Below are 19,381 nucleotides of genomic sequence, written 5' to 3'. Positions count from 1 at the left end.
TAGTGAGTAAAAAGAAAAAAAATTAATTGGATGGTAAATTTCTAAAAGCACAATAAATTGAGTGGCAAAAAAATCTATTTTCCCTTTTTTTAGAACACCAATTTTTAACCGCACTCAGAAACAGACCAAAAGAAAAACAAACATTCTGCACCATCATTTTTTTTACACGAGCACTTTTTTTTGACTAAGCCCAAGTTATGGCCCAAGTTAACGGCACTCCTTGTTTTTGTTTATTTAGCAGTAGGCACTAGGCAGTAGATAAACAAAACCCTACTTGTGGCGGAACAAAAAGAAAGATCTATGGGTAAGTTCTTTCATGATTTCGTGTTCAGTTACTCTCTCTTTGCATATGTATGCATATATAGAATTTTATGAATGCAAATAATGATCAAAGCTAGTTCTTGTTTTACATGAATTCGTTACTTGTTTATGTCAGAACACAACAACAAACATCCATCGGAAAAGGCTGAATTTTTGCCACAGGCTAGTCATGAATTTGCAAAGGTGAAACTCAAATATGGTCTTATGGTCTATTTTACGAATTTATGGGTTCAATTATGAATTAATTTACGGACTTTGATGGATAATTGAATCATGTGTAGGAACAAGAAGAACTGGAAATTTAAACAGATAAAATCTCCGAACCTAATTTAGAAAGACCCGAAACTATTGTCACTGATGGCGATGAACCCCCCTTTGACTATAGTAAGGCGAAACCCTTTCCGGTGAGACTGTATCCCACTAAGAGATATTTATTCGAGTGACTCCTCCACTGACTCCTCTAGCGTTTTAGACTCTGACTCTGACTCCGGGTCTGAAGTTATTGCGGGAGAAGAATCAGAAATTCAAACTGAGAAAATACTTCATGAAACTGCTGACGAGCCCTTTGATGACAGCAATGCAATAGAACCATTCCCAGTCAGATTGTATTACACTAAGAGGCATTTCTCCGATGACTCCCCCTCCACTGACTCGTCTTACTTGTCCGACTCTGATGAAACCATTGCAGAAGAAAATCCAAAATTAACAAAGTGAATTCCTCTAAAGATGAGGAGAAACAACTTGAATTCCCTCTCAATGCTGCCACTCAAGAGGACCATACTCCTACTGATCCATAGAGGAAAGGCCCAACTTGGACTCTGATCCTAGTAATCGTATCGTTCCTGCTTCATCTATTTTGGTACTGGAAGACCCTCTCTCTGTTTTTCTTCTTTTTTCCTCCTTGTTTTTGTTTATTTAGATTGAAATTTGGTGTCTTTGAAAGTAGCAATAACACTTCTACAGTTGTTGTACTAATATGCATTTGGTGCCATTTGTACTCCTTTTTGATACATGAATTTGTTAATTTGCAGATGGAATTTCAAGGTATTCAGGAATTCTTAAAGGAATATAAGAGAATACTGAGGTTTGCTTCTTTTTGCTCAGCGGTTAACAACTCAAGAATGATAGACTACTTTTAATTTTTTTTTTTTTGCAACACTTTTACTAGTTTTTGTTACAATTTAGATTTTTCAAATGTGAGACTATACTTGGCTGTTGGACTCATTAGGATTTTAATTTTGCAGCACGTTTACTAGTTTTTGTTACAATATTTGTCAATCAATATTCCTGATTTTTGAAAGCAAGTAGAATAGAATACAGAAGTTTGGTCTTTTCTGCTCATTTTCCGGTAAAGAATGTAAGCTACTGCATTACTTATATATTTGAGTTTTATGAATATTAATGTGTTTGTGCAATATTTTTCTAATTTGGAAGTCAGATGACTTGTGAGTTGAATTTCTCCTTTCTGTCTTTGCACTGGTCTTGTGGCTGTTTTGGTTTCTTCTATGTTTATCTGAAATTATAACTTTTGTTGTATTTCCTACTAGTTCTTATTTGTACAACTTACTGAATTTTACATATCTTTTGCTACTTTATTTACCATTTTCTTGCTGAAACCTCGCTCAATAAAGTTGTTTATTTATGATGACACACTAAAAACTACTTGCCGAATGTACCTCACTTTTTGCGCAATCTTATCCATTCCATTGATATAGTCTGATGTAAGTTAGAAATTTGGGGCATCTGTCAGAAGTACAAGTGCTTTGTTTAACTGTAACATTAGTGTTTGACTGGCTGTTCTAGCTAGTCCTGGAATGAATTCATACAAATCCCTTTTTCAAGGTTCAAATACATTATTGCAGGGGATTAAAGAATGTTTTATGGGATTTGGGTTAATGGCTGCAAGTTGTGTTATGGGATTCAAACCTTAGGCCAGAGTCCAGACATATATTCTTGCTGATCTACTATATCTATTGCACGAGAACTTCACAATTTGATAGAGCAAATTTGTTCTATGTATAATGATATTTTTACCCTCTGCACACCTTCGCTTCCAATCCCTCCCTTCCCTGTGAAATGCCTTTGCGACCTCCATGACTTTTTAGCTCCCTTTTCCGCCGAAATATTGATCCTACCCTGGATTATGCATCGTTTCAGTTCTGATTCCCTCTGCATCCTTTGAGGCTAGGCTCGAATATCTAACTTGGTTGAGTTTAATCTGGTGCGGCAACAGCATCCTGCCCTCTGGCCAAGAGACAATTTGCAGCTTGCTTTTGTGAAAGGTTAAGCCTCATAGCTCATATTTTGTTTGTGCTTCTTTTAAAATGCTTTTGCAGGGCTATGTGTCTTATTTCCTCAAATTTAATTCACCCCATCGTGCCATCCTCAGAATGAATAAGCAGCTGGTCATATGGCTTCTGGCATTTAAATTGGGGGTTATGAATTAAAACAAGTAAAGAGAAATGGGTTAATATAATTCAAATTAGTCTGCACATGTTACAGTTCTTCAATTGCATGTCATTATAAATTCGTTGTGTATGTGCTGTGTGTAATTGAGCTCTTCCGAATGAATTTTTATTCTTTTTTGGCTTAGCAAAAATTCATTTATGGTTAAATTAATTGGGAAGGTTACCAAATTCTGCTTATATCCTATTTCAACTCTCTCTTGGCAGGAAAATGAAACAACCTCTAAACAAAAGAGGTAGACCGAGTATTATTCTTTGTGGAGGCTGTTCTGAGGCAGTGGAGGCTGGCTAAGCAGCGCAACAATGCTACATGTGCAAGAAGTAAGCTTTATTTCACTAGTTGCAAACGAAAGGGCTTTATTTACATCTTTAGGGCTTTTTGTTACAGTGAATACAAGGCTGGTCTTGAAAGGAACACGATAACTTGCATAGGGAATTTCAAACAAGAAATCACTAATAAAAAATTTAAATAATTTTCTGCTGATAAGGTAGTATTGGTAAGAGGAAACTACAACTTCAAAAGTTTGTTGAAGTAGTAATTAGTAAATGTGAAGAACCTGTGCTGCATTCTCAGATATTATTCCCTGCATATCGATCACCATCAAAGCAATTATGCTTAGTAATTGAAAGTCTTGATTTAATGTGTCCAAGTGCATCAATATATTCCATATTCTAGTGTGTATTGGTGTATTATTATATCTTATGTATAGTGATGACTATCCATGGTACAAGTTGTAATTATACCTTATAAGCTATTTTAAGGCGGGGAAAGGTAGAAACTGGGTGACCACTAGCATTTCGTTGGTGGTCAGTTGATTGTCCTCTTTCAAATGAAACCTGGCCAGCCTTTTGCTCGAGATACTGGACAAGCCTCTGTAGTGTTATGGGACACTTGTACAGGTACATTAGGGCAACCTGTAACTTCTGTTTTACTCTAGTAAGGTGTTGTTTAAACCTGTTGATGTCCAATACCAACTTTGAGCAGTAGTTACACTTTGCCCTCTTTTTATTTCCTTCACCCTCATGTGTACAATGTTCCCATGCAATGTCAACTTCCAAGTTCACATCCTCCGATAAAATTTACAATGAAATATATGTAAATCCCGAGTTGACTATATCTTAACATCTCAATTTCAATTTTATTAGTAAGCGTCCAAAAGAAATTGGAAATTAAATTCTCAAAATAATATAGACAGATCCATAATTTTGTTACAAACTTAACAAACAAACTTATGATTCACTCATGGAATATATACGGGTATAAATAAATGTTCTATTTTTTTCTTTATTAAGAGATTTCCATCAAGTTTTTACAAATAAAAAAATTGTTTAACCGATAATCTAAACAACATGTAATTTTGTTGAAAGGAACAAAAGTTGTTTTGTAACATTATAAATTTAAAAATTTCAAATTAAAACATACATGATATATAAAGCCTACTTTATTTCTAGGGAAGGATTTCCCTAAAGAACTAGTATATATTCAAATTGAATATCTTTTGTGCTATAGAGATTCCTATACTATATCTTTTCATATTCAAATATGTGCAACACCTTCAAATGGAAGAAATTTTTTAAATTCAAGTTTTTTGAAAAGGTTATTGTGGAAATTCAAATGATTAAATGAATTTTATTTGTATATTTATAATACATAATACAAATATTGCATAAACTTAATAAGAGGTAATTTATATTACCTTGAAAGAGGTATATGAATCAGTCTTGGAGCATTTTCTTCATTGTTTGCTGCAAAAGTAAAGTAAGAATATTAAAGAAAAATACAATATACTTAACATCCTTATACAAAGTATCTAATCTATCTTTTGACTTTTTATTATTCAAAATTTTTTAATATCCAAAACAACTCAAAATTTAAATAAAACAAAAACCAACGTACTTTGTACAATCATTATACACTCACTGACATTCATTTTTCATTATGATTTATGTAAAATTCGAAATCAAATTCAATGTTTTGTAATTTAGAAAAAAAAGTAAACAAAAATTTTAATTAATCAAAATCAAACAATATAATTAAAATACATAAAATTCTTTTGGCTAAATTCCATCAAATACGATGAACAAGTTATCCATTTGTTAGAATAAGTAATACATCTCATATAAATCATATAAATGTGTTCATGTCTGAAGTTTTTTAAAATAGAGTTCAGGCCACTTACTTATTTCCGAATGTCAACAACTTTGTAAGTGTATTAGAGGAGAATCGTACAAAACAAAGAAATAAGTCATAAATCTAGATATTTAAAGCATTTAATTTGTAGTACTAATTGATTGAGATGGAGGCGATTGAGAATCTGAGATGAAAGTAAGATAATGTTGTGTTATAATATATATCTAATATTATAACAAGTATGATGAACAATAATAAGTTAACTAATCCGACCATGGAGATTTAATTACTAGTTACCTCATGAAGAAGTTACCATGTTGGAGGCCCATATCACTAAGCCCATTATGATGAGATTAACCGAATAGAGGCCCATTAGGGATAGATCGTGTCGCTAAATTCGAAATTGTCGGTGAATGCTTTGTTATTTGAGAGGAACCTTAAGACGGAGTCAAAATAGATGTTAGGAGGACATGACTGTTTCTCCTTGTTTTTCCCCCACTACGGCGAATTCCCCGATTATTAGGCACACCGAATGAAGTGGGGAAATGTCGATCTAAATTAATTCAGGTTGGAGTATATAATTTATTCGATTTGATACTCACAAGCTCTTATACTGTTTTAATTAGTGAACCGAAAATTAAATTTACTTATTCTCAGATCGGAGGATAAATAGCAAGTGAATAATCACCGTGAAAGCAATCATGCCTTCATCGCATATCACCATTAAAGCATTTATGTTGAGTCAATAAAAATCCTATTTCGATGTATCTAATCGAAAAAATATAAACAAAATTCCACAGTTTTGCACCCTATATATTGTTGGAAGACAGAAACTCACTCAAACTCACAAAACTCAAATATTTAGAAAAGGAGGATTTCATATAAAAAGTATTGCTTGAAATCACTTGACCACAAATGATTTGGGTACAAGGCTTTATATAGCAGTCGGTAGAAAGATCTAGATACTTAGTTAAATGCTAGAATCCAAAGGACTCACTAGAACTTTCTAATAAAATATAGTTATATATATATTATGTAATTTAATTCCCATAATTATTTGCATTTTGCACTAATTTAGATTTTTATTTAATATATTTTCACGTTTTATTATAGAAAACAAGGAATAATAATTTGAGATGGATTAGGGGAAAAATAGATATTTTGGAGTTAAATTCTACGGAAATTCAAATTTATTGTGCTATACCCGATTTCTAAACTGTTGTGGGTATATTTTGGGTTTGAAGAGTCAGATTTGGACTATTTTATAGCCCACGCGAAGCCTTTTAAATCATCTTTAATTCAGAACAGGTCCAATAATAAAACCATCTCAAAAAGCGAGTAAATTGAAGGAAAAAGAAAACTACAAATATTAACTAGAATGCTATTTGATTTCTGAGTTCTATTTATATTTTAATTAAAATAAAATTATTATTATTATTTGAGATAGGACCAAAGAAGATAATTAGTTTTATTATTAGTTTGGAAAGATAGAAACATACCCTGTAGCTAGGTTTTGATAGTTTTTTTTTACTTCCTGCCTTCCACAACTTATATTTTGTGAAGTTTGGATGTTGTTTTTTCCTATTAATATTAAATTTGAGATGCACCTTATTTCCTTGTTTTTATTGGTATATGACATTTTTTATATAGATCTTCTTGCCTTTGAAGTTGAGAACCAAACCAAACCAAACCATTTCCTTAAGTGTGAATTGGTGGGCACATATAAAACTAAGACTTAAGACCCTGCAGATCTAAGCAATTATGGGTCCTGTTTGAGAATTAGCATTTTACTGTTAGCGGATTCAATTAGATGTTTTGACTAACTGATTGAAATAGATGTTTTGACTAGTGGATTGAATTAGCAGTTTCTTGTAAAACTTTTTGGTAAATAGCAATTTGATTAGCTTTTTAATACATACCAAAACCTTTAACCCAAAAATCTCCTCAAAGTAGTTGTTTGAGCCCAAAACTCTATATCAATCCGCTAACTACCAAACACTAACATTAGGGGATTGAAATGGTCAAACCTCTAAATCACCCTAAACCTCTACTTTTCTCCCAAACTTGTAACTTCGAAACGGGTCATGGTGAACCCTACAGTTTGGAAGCAATCAAATGTGAATATAAACGTAATTAAATTTTTTTAATATAAAAATTGGGTTGATTTCTACTAAGAAAACTATTGATGTGATGGCAATATACATTTAAACAACAAGAAACCCACATCAACGTCTAATATATACTAGCCTTTAACCTGTGTGAAGCACGGGCAGTAATATAGTTTGTAATTTATTATTTATAATTAAAATTTTAACCTCATTTTTTTAGTATGTTAATATTAATGAATTGAATTTTAATTAAATTATATTGACCAACGAATTATATTTATAATTTTATTTTTAACATCATTGTAATTTTTGTATGAAATATTATATGATAATACATTATTATGAGTGTTTTTAGTATTTGAAACTGTTTAACAATGTAAGAGTAATGGACCTCTACCAAAACTCAACATATACGCGGAATAATATTGTAGAAATTTTATGCATTTTAAATTAATATCCGCAAGTGCATAGTGTCTGTTATTAGCAGAGACTAGCAAGTACAGGATCGTATACACAAGGAGACAACTTTCAAGGGATTCAATCTAATTATTTAATTGCAAATTGCTTCCGGAATAAAAAAAATTGAAGATTTTTATATAACTAAACAATGCAAATAAATGTGTTTTGAAATCAATTAACTCAAGGTCTAAGGCAATCGGATTCACCATGCTTACACCAAACTGGCTTCTAAACTGAGATAATAAAAGTGGTCACGTAGCTAGAGTATGTCAGCCTTCCTCGAGTACTAACACTCTCGAAATATGATGATACAATTAGTAACTCTTAGTAATTAAATTGATCAAGTAATTAGAAAATGTGTTAATCTCTCTCGAGTATTAACTTTCTTAGAATTTCAATGATGCTCTCGCATTCACATTCATTCGACTAATCGTATGTGTGCCTCTAATGGGTATTTTTATCTCTCAGTTTATTACCCTTATTCGTATACACTTAATCCATGATATTGGCCAATTACATAAATTAATCATTTAAACATATCGATTAGAATTACTTGTGATCAATCAAACTACTATGAACATCATGCCAATAACTGTGGTGCAAACATGGCTTCTCCTTGCGCACTAGAAAAGGATTACTTACTCATGCTAAGAATGAAAGAAACATAAACAATTATCAAAGACATGTAGAGAATAATATAAAATAATACCTTAAACTTGTATTAATGAAGAAACCAAGATCCAAGCTAAACAAAAGCTGCTGTAGGAAAAAGAGGAACAAGATGCAGCAGAAACCTAACTCACGTATCTAACCTATATCCCCCTTTTTTTTCCTCCTCAAAACTAATAACAAAAACTAAAATAATCTATTTTCCTATTCCTATAATAGTAATAATATTTATTATTGTTTTAGAATCGATATCTAAAATAGAACTTCAAAGCAATGTAGGATTTTAGTCTTTAAAATTCGTGGCTTTCTTTTCCTTTGGGCTTTTCAAGTTGGATTTGGCTTCGTGGGCTGTCTCTGAATTAAATAAGATTTCCTAAGATTCGCATGGGCTATAAGATCATCCAAATCCGACATCCGGAACTCGTGATATGACCCGAACAGTGCAAAAACTGGGCAGAGCCCAACAAATCCGATTTTTTCATAGAATTTAGCTCCAAAAATAGCTCTTTTTTACTCAAATCCTTCTCAACTTAGAAATTCTTTATTTTCTACAATAAAAAATTAAAATCTATAAATAAAAATCAGTGCAAAATACAATTAAATATTAGAATAAAATCATATTGAATATATATAAAAATATATTCTATCAAAATCGGGTATAGCCCAATAAATCTGAATTTTCATGGAATTTAGCTACAAAATAGCTATTTTTTTCACAAATCCTTCTAAAATTATAATTCTTTATTTCCTACAATAAAATGTGAAAATATATTTTTAAAAAATCCAAATCAGTGCAAGGGGATAAAATTACATAAGGTATATTTAAAAATATATTTCATTAGAAAGTTCTAGTGAGTCCTTTAATTTGGATTTTAGCATTTACCTGAGTATCTAGATCTTTCTATAGAGTCCTATATAAAGCCTTGTACCATATCATTTGTGGTCATGTAATTTCAAGCAATGCTTTTTATATAAAATCCTCCTTTCCTCAATATTTGAGTTGTATGAGTTTGAGTGAGATTATTTATTCCAATATACACATTGCGAAATAGTAGAATTTTGTTTATATTTATTCAATTAGAAACACCATAATATGAGTTTTATTGACTCGACATAATTGCTTTAATGGTGATATGTGATGAGGGCATGATTGCTTTCATGATGATTTACTCACTTGCTATTTATCCTCGGATCTGAGAATAAGTAAATCTTATCTTAGGTTCACTAATTAAAATTGTATAAGGGCTTGTGAGTATCAAATCGAATATATCGTATACTCCAATGTGAATTAATTTGAATCGGTGTTTCCCCACTTCATTCGGTGTGTGCCTGATAATTGGGGAATTCGGCCGAAGTAGGGCAAAACCAGGGAGAAACACGCATGTCCTTTTCATATCCATTTTGGCTCCGTCTTCAGGTCCCTATACTTTAAAAAAAAAGTGTTCACGGGCAATTTTAAATTGGGCTATACGGTCTATCCCTAATGGGCCTCGGTTCAATCAATCTCATCATAAAGGGCTTAATAAGATGGGCCTCCAACATGAGAACTCCATCTTGAGGTAACTAGTAATTAAATCTCCATTTCCAGATTAGTTAACTTGTTATTGTTCATCATACTTGTTATGATATTAGATTTTTATTATCACACAATAGTATCATACTTTCGTCTCTTATTATTGTTTAAACATTTATTGTTTGGTTTTGATTAATTGAAATTTTCGAGTTTGCTGCTTTTGCTAAATTACAAAACATTAAATTTGATTTTGATTTATATATAAATCAAAATTAAAAATGAAGGTCGGTGAGTTTAAAAAGATGGATTAAATACTTTGTATAAGGATGTGGATTAATCAAGGTCCAATCTATTAGAATGAAGTAGTAGTGTCGGTATGACCTTGTATGAGTATTCTTATTATGTTTAACTTGATGTTTGAATTTTGTTGCAAATTTTAATTATATTACTTTATATTTATAATTGTAGAAAATAATGAAGAAAATGCTCCACGAATAAGTGAATTTGATTTCAGCCTATGCGCTTCATTGGCATGCATTTTTCAGGTAATTTTCTTTATTGTTGATGAAATCTATTAATTATAGACATGATGACAAATATTTTCTACATATTGAGTAATATATATTTTTTTATTTCTTAGCTTCAAGGTTCGTAGTTTTAGAGTATATAATAATTAGTGTTAGAGTAGATAACAATTACTTTATACGTGTTACGCAATTGTCCTTTAATACGACTTCTTAATCTTATTATGCATTTGATTCGACAAGAATATAGTTAATACATAGGAATTGAATATTTAGAATTGATGTCGGTGACGAGGGTCTCTTTATTTTGTGTGTGAGGCAAGATTTACTTTCAAAGAAAAACTAATTAAATAGAAACCAAACAAAAAATAAGGAAAAACTGTTGTTTATGACATGAGTCCCCACTAGACCCATTTTGGCCCACCAAATCCAACTCGGTCCCAATAAAACCCGTTTCAAATGGGTCTCAGGCTCTCAGCACGTCTAATACACGCCAAAGAGTACACAATAGGCCCAACCTTCTCACACAAGGCACCACCTCATCTCCCCTTGACCCCATCCAAGCCCACTGGGGGATCCATAACCGGCCCCACAAACCTCTCATTCTTCTATTTCCTATTTAGTTTACATTTATATATGTGTGTGTCATAGGTATATATCATAGATATTTTGCATCCCTTGAAATAAGCAACCCCTAACATTTCCACCATCTTATTTCATCACTAAGCATTCGTTGTATATTGGATATATCAATATTGGATTTCACCCATAATTTTTCTTAATCCCTTTCTCGAATACCATGAGATTTAATGAGAACCAATAGTTTAAATAAAAACATTTATCTAACCTTTGTTGTGAGAAATGTGGTTAAAAATTAATAAACAATAAATAAATCTAATGTTAGTTTTGAAATGTGTCCAAAGACAAATCTATGTAATTCTCCCAAAAATGAACAATATCATGTTCTGGGATTATGACTAGTTACCCTACAAGTGATATCAGAATATGTTCATTTCTTATATATGGCCAATGATGTTGCAGGTGTTGAAAAATATACAGTTTACTCTTGTTTCATTTCTTTTATTAAAATATATATTAACTTGACATATCTGGAGGACCTGACATGATCTTTTTGGGGATTTACAGGCCACCGCAAAAGAACTTCCACATTTATGGAAGCCAAGTAGTGGTTTACCTATGGCCAATGATGTTGCAGGTACCTCCAGAAATCTTGTCCCTGCATTACCCTAACAAAGAATGACTCTTATATCATGTCTGCTTGTGGCGGAAAAGTTTCATTGTTCAATATACTCACCTACAAGGTGTATATGCTTATATACTCTGCAACTAATCCCTTGAGATTAATGTATCATACCCTTATTTAACTTATCATGTGTCTTGATATGTAGGTTATGGCTACATTCATGTCAACTCCACCAGTACCGACCTTCGTAGCATTTTATCCTCGAGACTATAACATCGTAGCTGTTGGAATGTAGAATTTGACATGTGATGCCATGCCTGCTGCACAATATATAGAGTTCTACTTGTGTGTGCACTGCGTGATTCAGAAGCAGTTAGTTGCAAAGGAAAAAAAAGTTGTTTGCTCCATTTAAATAAATTATTATGTGTAGATGTACATGCCTAAATAATATATTCCTGTGAATTGAGATATGTCTTGAGCAATTGTAAGAGAATCGAATACATGGATATAGCATTACATAACAGACTATAACTAGTTTGCAACCAAATTATAATACTTGAGCAATTTATTTAATATATGTTTCTTCTCGGGTTTGAGCAGAGAGTTCCAGAATGGCTCAATATACACTATGATGTATGTGTTGAAGGGATTCTATACCTCGTTATAATGCATTATTCAAGTTGAAATCTTGCCATATATATTCATATTTGAGCTTAAGACGTCAAATTTATTGGAAAAAAAATGTCTAATTGTACCATTGACATCAGTTATAAGCCGGTGTCTAAAGGCTATACATTTAAGATCAGGCACGAAGACATCAATCAAAATTTACAGACACGTCGGATTTTAATCGGTGCCTAAGGCAAATTGTAGTAGTAGATACTCAAACGCTCCCACTTATTCCAAACACCTCCTTTTAATAAAGTATTTAGTTAACCAGTTCTATTTCCTTTAAACGTGGTTGACATGACTCATCAATAATAAAATGTCTAATAGTCTTATCATTTGAGATACTAAGAATTTTATTTCTTTGTCAGATTTATTGTTTAAGTCCAGCAAACATTATTTAAATTTCTTACTCAATCCATTGTGCTGCTCTATAGTGTAATTATCGAGAAGATTGGTGATATGTCTTGATGAGTAGTTTGAGAATTTTATTAAAATTTTGTTCAAGTCCAGCAACCATTACTTAAATTTCTTACTCAATCCATTGTACTGGTCTATAGTGTAATTATCGAGAAGATTGGTGATATGTCTTGACGAGTAGTTTGAGAATTTTATTAAAATTATTTCTTTCTGAATCCTCCAGGAAGTTTTGATTCTTACAATTCAACATGGAATTCTGTGAACTCAGACCATGGTTGAGAAAGACAGAGTTGTAAGTGTTAATTAGTCAGTGTGTTATCATTTTGCTTTAGAAGCCTGAGTTGAACATGCCTAGGCTTATAGTACAAGCGGAGACAAGCGTTCTAAATTGTCATATCTTAAACAGTCTGACTGGTTGTCGTTGTACTAGACTTTCTTTAGAGTAAGAGATGACATATTTTGTGAAATAATATTCTGATTAGTGGAAGTCTAGCCTTCATAGAGTGCAGTGAAATTAAGAACCAAACTTTTGTTTTTATTTTTCTTTGATGGTAAAGAGTTGGACTTGCTGAGTGTCGTCGATGCTCACCCTTGCTATATTTTTTACACCTTTTGCTATTAAAGGAGAACCCTCTCTTGCATAAAGGTAGAAGGGAAAAGGAAAGCAAAAAATCAGAGCTAGCTGGATTAAGAATAAGAATAAGGGGAGATTTTCCTTTTCTTTTGCATTTCCTCAGAAACTATGTTGTAATGACTCTCAAGAGTAATAATTATATCAAATTGAGTTATTAAGAGTTGGAGCATAATCCAAGATTTATGGAGTGAGAATTACTGATATTTGTAAGACAATGAATAGTATTGTTGTTATTATTATTATTATTATTATTATTATTATTATTATTATTATTATTATTATTATTATTATTATTATTATTATTATTATTATTATTATTATTATTATTATTATTATTATTATTATTATTATTATTATTATTATTATTATTATTATTATTATTATGTTGTATGAGTTGGAGGCGGAACTACTCAAGGGCTAACCTGGCTTAAGCCCTGGGTAGTTTTTGAAAAAAAAAGTCCCGTAGTTATATATATTATGCAATTTATGTGTTGCTTGAATCCAAGCTCATTATCAATTAGGTCCCCCCATCAATATAATCAACTAGATACACGTCAATTTTGTCCCGCTGAATTTCAGTATTTTAATGTATTCTTCCATTCACGTCAAAAAAAAAACAAGTCTACTGTTTTTTTTTGCATTCTAACTTCTAAACAAAATATAAATAGATTTTGTGAAATTCAAAAAGAAAATGGTTTTGAAATTAGAATATTACTCTTTTTATGTATAAAACCAAATAAAAGAAGGTTTTGAAATATAATATAATTCTTAATATTCATAACTATTTTCCCGCTTTCGATTTTCTATTCAAATATGAATATAATTATTAAATCATCACCAAATCTTTTTATTTTCACTTATTTGAAAATCTTGATTTTAATCACGTATAAATCAGCATATAAAAGATTATTAAAATAATTTGCAATATAAATTTAATAACTATATATTATATATTATATATTAATAATACAAATAATTATTTTAAAAATATTCATATATATCATACAAATTATTAAAATAAACTTATACCTTTTCAAAAAGTATAGTTGCATGCACCGGTTATTAGCTTTATTAGCTAGTTTAAGGTAGTGTTTGGGGTGGTCGTTGCTGTTACAATAGTTTTTTTGTTTGAAAATCTGTTTGGTAATGCTTTTAGAAAAAGCAAGTCTTTCCATTCTTTTGGAAAAATCTACAGTACTTTTTTTATATTATAACTAAAAATAAGAAAATATTAAAAAATTACCAAACTGTTGTTTTTTGATTTCTCCAACGTCATTAGCATTTATTTTTACGACAAACCAATTTTTAACGGCACTCCGAAACAAATGAAAAGAAAAATAAACAATTTGGCACGCGGATCCAAGAAAAGCAGTAGGCCCAAGTTATGGTCCAGGAGGCAGAAGGGATTTCTGACTATTTATATATTCGATTCGAGCAGTACATAAACAAAACCCTACTTGTGGCAGAGCAAAAAGAAAAATCTATGGGTAAGTTCTTTCATGATTTCGTGTTCAGTTACTCTCTCTTCGCATATGTATGCATATATAGAATTTTATGAATGCAAATAATGATCAAAGCTAGTTCTTGTTTTACATGAATTCGTTACTTGTTTATGTCAGAACACAACAACAAACATCCATCGGAAAAGGCTGAATTTTTGCCACAGGCTAGTCATGAATTTGCAAAGGTGAAACTCAAATATGGTCTTATGGTCTATTTTACGAATTTATGGGTTCAATTATGAATTAATTTACGGACTTTGATGGATAATTGAATCATGTGTAGGAACAAGAAGAACTGGAAATTTAAACAGATAAAATCTCCGAACCTAATTTAGAAAGACCCGAAACTATTGTCACTGATGGCGATGAACCCCCCTTTGACTATAGTAAGGCGAAACCCTTTCCGGTGAGACTGTATCCCACTAAGAGATATTTTCGAGTGACTCCTCCACCGACTCCTCTAGCGTTTTAGACTCTGACTCTGACTCCGAGTCTGAAGTTATTGCGGGAGAAGAATCAGAAATTCAAACTGAGAAAAAACTTCATGAAACTGCTGACGAGCCCTTTGATGACAGCAATGCAATAGAACCATTCCCAGTCAGATTGTATTACACTAAGAGGCATTTCTCCGATGACTCCCCCTCCACTGACTCGTCTTACTTGTCCGACTATGATGAAACCATTGCAGAAGAAGAATCCAAAATTAACAAAGTGATTTCCTCTAAAGTTGAAGAGAAACAACTTGATCGAATTCCCTCTCAATGCTGCCTCTCAAGAGGACCATACTCCTGAATCCATAGAGGAAAGGCCCAACTTGGACTCTGATCCTGATAATCGTATCGTTCCTGCTTCATCTATTTTGGTACTGGAAGACCCTCTCTCTGTTTTTCTTCTTTTTTCCTCCTTGTTTTTGTTTATTTAGATTGAAATTTGGTGTCTTTGAAAGTAGAAAGATAGTTTGAAGAATAAACGTGATGGTTGTTGAGGCCGAGCAGTGTTGTTAAAAGCGCGCACATGCGCGCGCATAAGCGAGAAGCGCATCGAAGCGCAGCTGATGCGCATCGCTTTGTATATGCGATGCGAGTTCAATGACACGAGCGCATTTCTGCGCTTCTTGGGATTAAGCGAGATGCGAAAAGCGCAAAAAAAGCGCGCTTTTCTGTAACAATTCACCAGGAGGTTGACTGACTTGACTGGGCCATTGACTAAGCTCTTTAAATAGACACGGGTCATAAAAAAAACCCTAAAAACACTACCTAGCAGCCGAGAAACAAACATAACTGGGCAAATCTACTTATTTTTTCCTCTGGACTCTCTCTTATAATTATCTCTCTTTTAATTATACTGTTTTTCTTGTTCTGAACTCTCTCTCTTAATTACATACGATAAACAATATACATATACCTCATCTTCTTATACTTGTATATACATACATATATGATATATATATATATATATATATATATATATATATATATATATATATATATATAGGCTCATGATCAAATAGAAACCAATTTTAAAATAAAAACTAGAAACCAGTTTTCCTACCACTATTTATAACTACGGGTATCACTAATTTATACTGTACTAATCACTGTTTTTATACAGTATATAAACAACGATTTTTATTATCAAAATTGAGAAAATCTACTTATCTAAACTATTGATAATTGATTATAGATGATCAATTTCATCCGTAGGAAGGTTCTTAACGGTAGGAAGCCGCAAGAGAAGTTGTATGATGATGGTAAGTAGTCGTTAGTTTTGTAAGTTATGATGGAAAGTGTAAGTGACTATTGGTGATGATAGACAATGGTGGCAAGTCATGGAAACGTCTGGTATTGGTGGTTAGAGGTCCATTATTACGATTTGGGTGAAGATGATGGTCATATACGTTGCATATATGTGTATATATATATTTATATCCGCGAGATATACTATATATAAATTAGTGATATGTTATGTACAAATTAGTGATTTCTATAGTTAAAAATAGTGATAAAAAACTGTCCAGAACTGGTTTTTAGTTTTTAGGCTAATTTGGTTTCTATTGGAGTAGGACTCTATATATATATATATATGTACAGATAGATATGTAGCAGATACATAAGCTATATACATATATATACATAGGATACATATATATACATGCATATACATAGGGTATATATATCATTGAGAATGACGAACAAGAAATTGAATATGTTGAAGATCCAAATCAAAATAGTGAAGAAGATGATTTTGTGAATATTGATGAAGACGAAGAAGATGATTAGTGATTTAGCGGATAACTTCGCAATTCTTTGCCACTCTGCCTTTAAACTATTCTAGACTTTGAATTTCTAGGTATTCTGGTTGCATTATCATTTTTGATGACTGACTTTTGCTTATTAATGTTTTATTATCTATAAGTATATAATGTTTTACAATATATATTGTCTAAATATGTATATTTTACATGTTTTCGATGAATCCGCGCTTTGCGCATTGCGCGTTGCGCTTATGCCCCGTAAGGCCTTTGCGCTTCGGTGGGCATATCGCGTTTAATAACACTGAGGCCGAGTTCTAAACACTTTTTACTTGGTCAAGTTTGTACCTATTACTGCATTGCCATTTTATTGTTTAATTGTTCTATAATATTTTTATTTAGTCAAGTATATTTATTGGTAATATGTTAAACATGGAAATAAACGTGCGGCAGAGGAGGTTGGTGATGAGGATTCAAAGCGAGCAAAGTGTAGCCGAAGTCCACCAATGACAAGAACATACAAAATTGGTAACACTGGTCGTGAATGTTTGATTATATTATTTCTCCCGCCATTGTTTTTTATCTGCCTCTTTACAGGAATTTCAAGGTATTCAGGAATTCTTAAAGAAATATAAGAGAATACTGAAGTTTGGTTCTTTTTGCTCAGCGGTTAACAACTCAAGAATGATAGACTACTTTTGATTATTTTTTTTGCAACACTTTTACTAGTTTTTGTTACAATTTAGATTTTTCAAATGTGAGACTATACTTGGCTGTTGGACTCATTAGGATTTTGATTTTGCAGCACGTTTACTAGTATTTGTTACAATATTTGTCAATCAATATTCCTGATTTTTAAAAGCAAGTAGAATAGAATACAAAGTTTGTTCCTTTCTGCTCATTTTCCGGTAAAGAATGTAAGCTACTGCATTATATATTTGAGTTTTATGAATATTAATGTGTTTGTGCAATATTTTTCTAATTTGGAAGTCAGATGACTTGTGTAGTTGAATTTCTCCTTTCTGTCTTTGCACTGGTCTTGTGGCTGTTTTGGTTTCTTCTATGTTTATCTGAAATTATAACTTTTGTTGTATTTCCTACTAGTTCTTATTTGTACAACTTACTGAATTTTACATATCTTTTGCCACTTTATTTACCATTTTCTTGCTGAAACCTCGCTCAATAAAGTTGTTTATTTATGATGACACACTAAAAACTACTTGCCGAATGTACCTCACTTTTTGCGCAATCTTATCCATTCCATTGATATAGTCTGATATAAGTGAGAAATTTGGAGCATCTGTCAGAAGTACAAGTGCTTTGTTTAACTGTAACATTAGTGTTTGACTGGCTGTTCTAGCTAGTCCTGGAATGAATTCATACAAATCCCTTTTTCAAGGTTCAAATACATTATTGTAGGGGATTAAAGAATGTTTTATGGGATTTGGGTTAATGGCTGCAAGTTGTGTTATGGGATTCAAACCTTAGGCCAGAGTCCAGACATATATTCTTGCTGATCTACTATATCTATTGCACGAGAACTTCACAATTTGATAGAGCAAATTTGTTCTATGTATAATGATATTTTTACCCTCTGCACACCTTCGCTTCCAATCCCTCCCTTCCCTGTGAAATGCCTTTGCGACCTCCATGACTTTTTAGCTCCCTTTTCCGCCGAAATATTGATCCTACCCTGGATTATGCATCGTTTCAGTTCTGATTCCCTCTGCATCCTTTGAGGCTAGGCTCGAATATCTAACTTCACTACAACAAAAACAGCATTAGACAACACTGATCAGACAACGCACGGTGAAAAAAGCGTTGTTTGGAAGAAAGACACAACACTTTCTTTTCGTCCTCGAAAAACTATTGTCTAACACCTACGACCTACAACGGTTAAAAAACTGTTGTCTAGTAAATTCAATCAGACAACAGTTTCTTAACTGTGGTATTGTGTAATGATGCATGTTAGACAACTGTTTTTAGAGCCGATGTGTGAAGGAACTTCAGACAATATTTCAAGAAACCGTTGTTGTAATTAGACAAGTGTTTTATTTTTTGTGTTGTTTACGAGCAGTTCAAACAAGGGTTTTATATAGTGTTGTGTGACTGGAAAGCTAACATACAAGTGTTTTTGTTAGCATCGTAACATGACTTTATAGACAAGCCTCTACTAACTAATAAAATGTTGTCTAACTGAATGAATTTTAATAAAATAAATGTACATAAGAGAGTGCAAAGATTGAAAAGTCCTAGCCAAAGTTATAACAACATAATCAATTTCTTGATAGTCATAGGTTTTTCTTGCATTAGATCAAGAATTGATCAAGGAAATGCGAATTTTTAACTCATTAAAATGAAAATTTATTATACAACGGTTTCCTTCCCACAAACTGTTGTCTACACTACTTTTGTACAACGGATATTTCGTGAAGCGTTGTTTGAGCCTAATTTAGACAATGGATTCTCTAACAACAGTATAACTTTCGTAACAGTTGTGTCATTTTCAATGAT

The 19,381-nt window shown here is 32.1% G+C and overlaps 1 protein-coding gene across 13 annotated transcripts in view; it reads left to right on the top strand.

Moving 5' to 3' along the window:
- The first annotated feature begins 210 nt into the window (after positions 1 to 210).
- Positions 211 to 19,381, top strand: part of LOC108197804 (uncharacterized) — a 36,003-nt gene continuing 16,832 nt past the window's right edge. For 2 of the 13 annotated variants that reach the window (XR_010286388.1, XR_010286386.1), the window contains exon 1: positions 17,293 to 17,395. Coding sequence is in view for 6 of the 13 variants with exons in the window: in XM_064083073.1 (XP_063939143.1) it covers positions 3,617 to 3,686; positions 10,135 to 10,211; positions 11,337 to 11,406; positions 11,600 to 11,667 (285 nt within the window). In the remaining 7 variants the exon portion in view is untranslated. The other 11 variants (XR_010286383.1, XR_010286382.1, XM_064083073.1 and 8 more) reach the window with 11 other exon arrangements.

This window comes from Daucus carota, chromosome 8, assembly GCF_001625215.2.
Source record: "Daucus carota subsp. sativus chromosome 8, DH1 v3.0, whole genome shotgun sequence".
NCBI classification, from domain to species: domain Eukaryota; kingdom Viridiplantae; phylum Streptophyta; class Magnoliopsida; order Apiales; family Apiaceae; genus Daucus; species Daucus carota.
The sequence above is the reverse complement of the archived record's forward strand: the minus strand, read 5'-3'. Positions and strand labels throughout refer to the sequence as shown.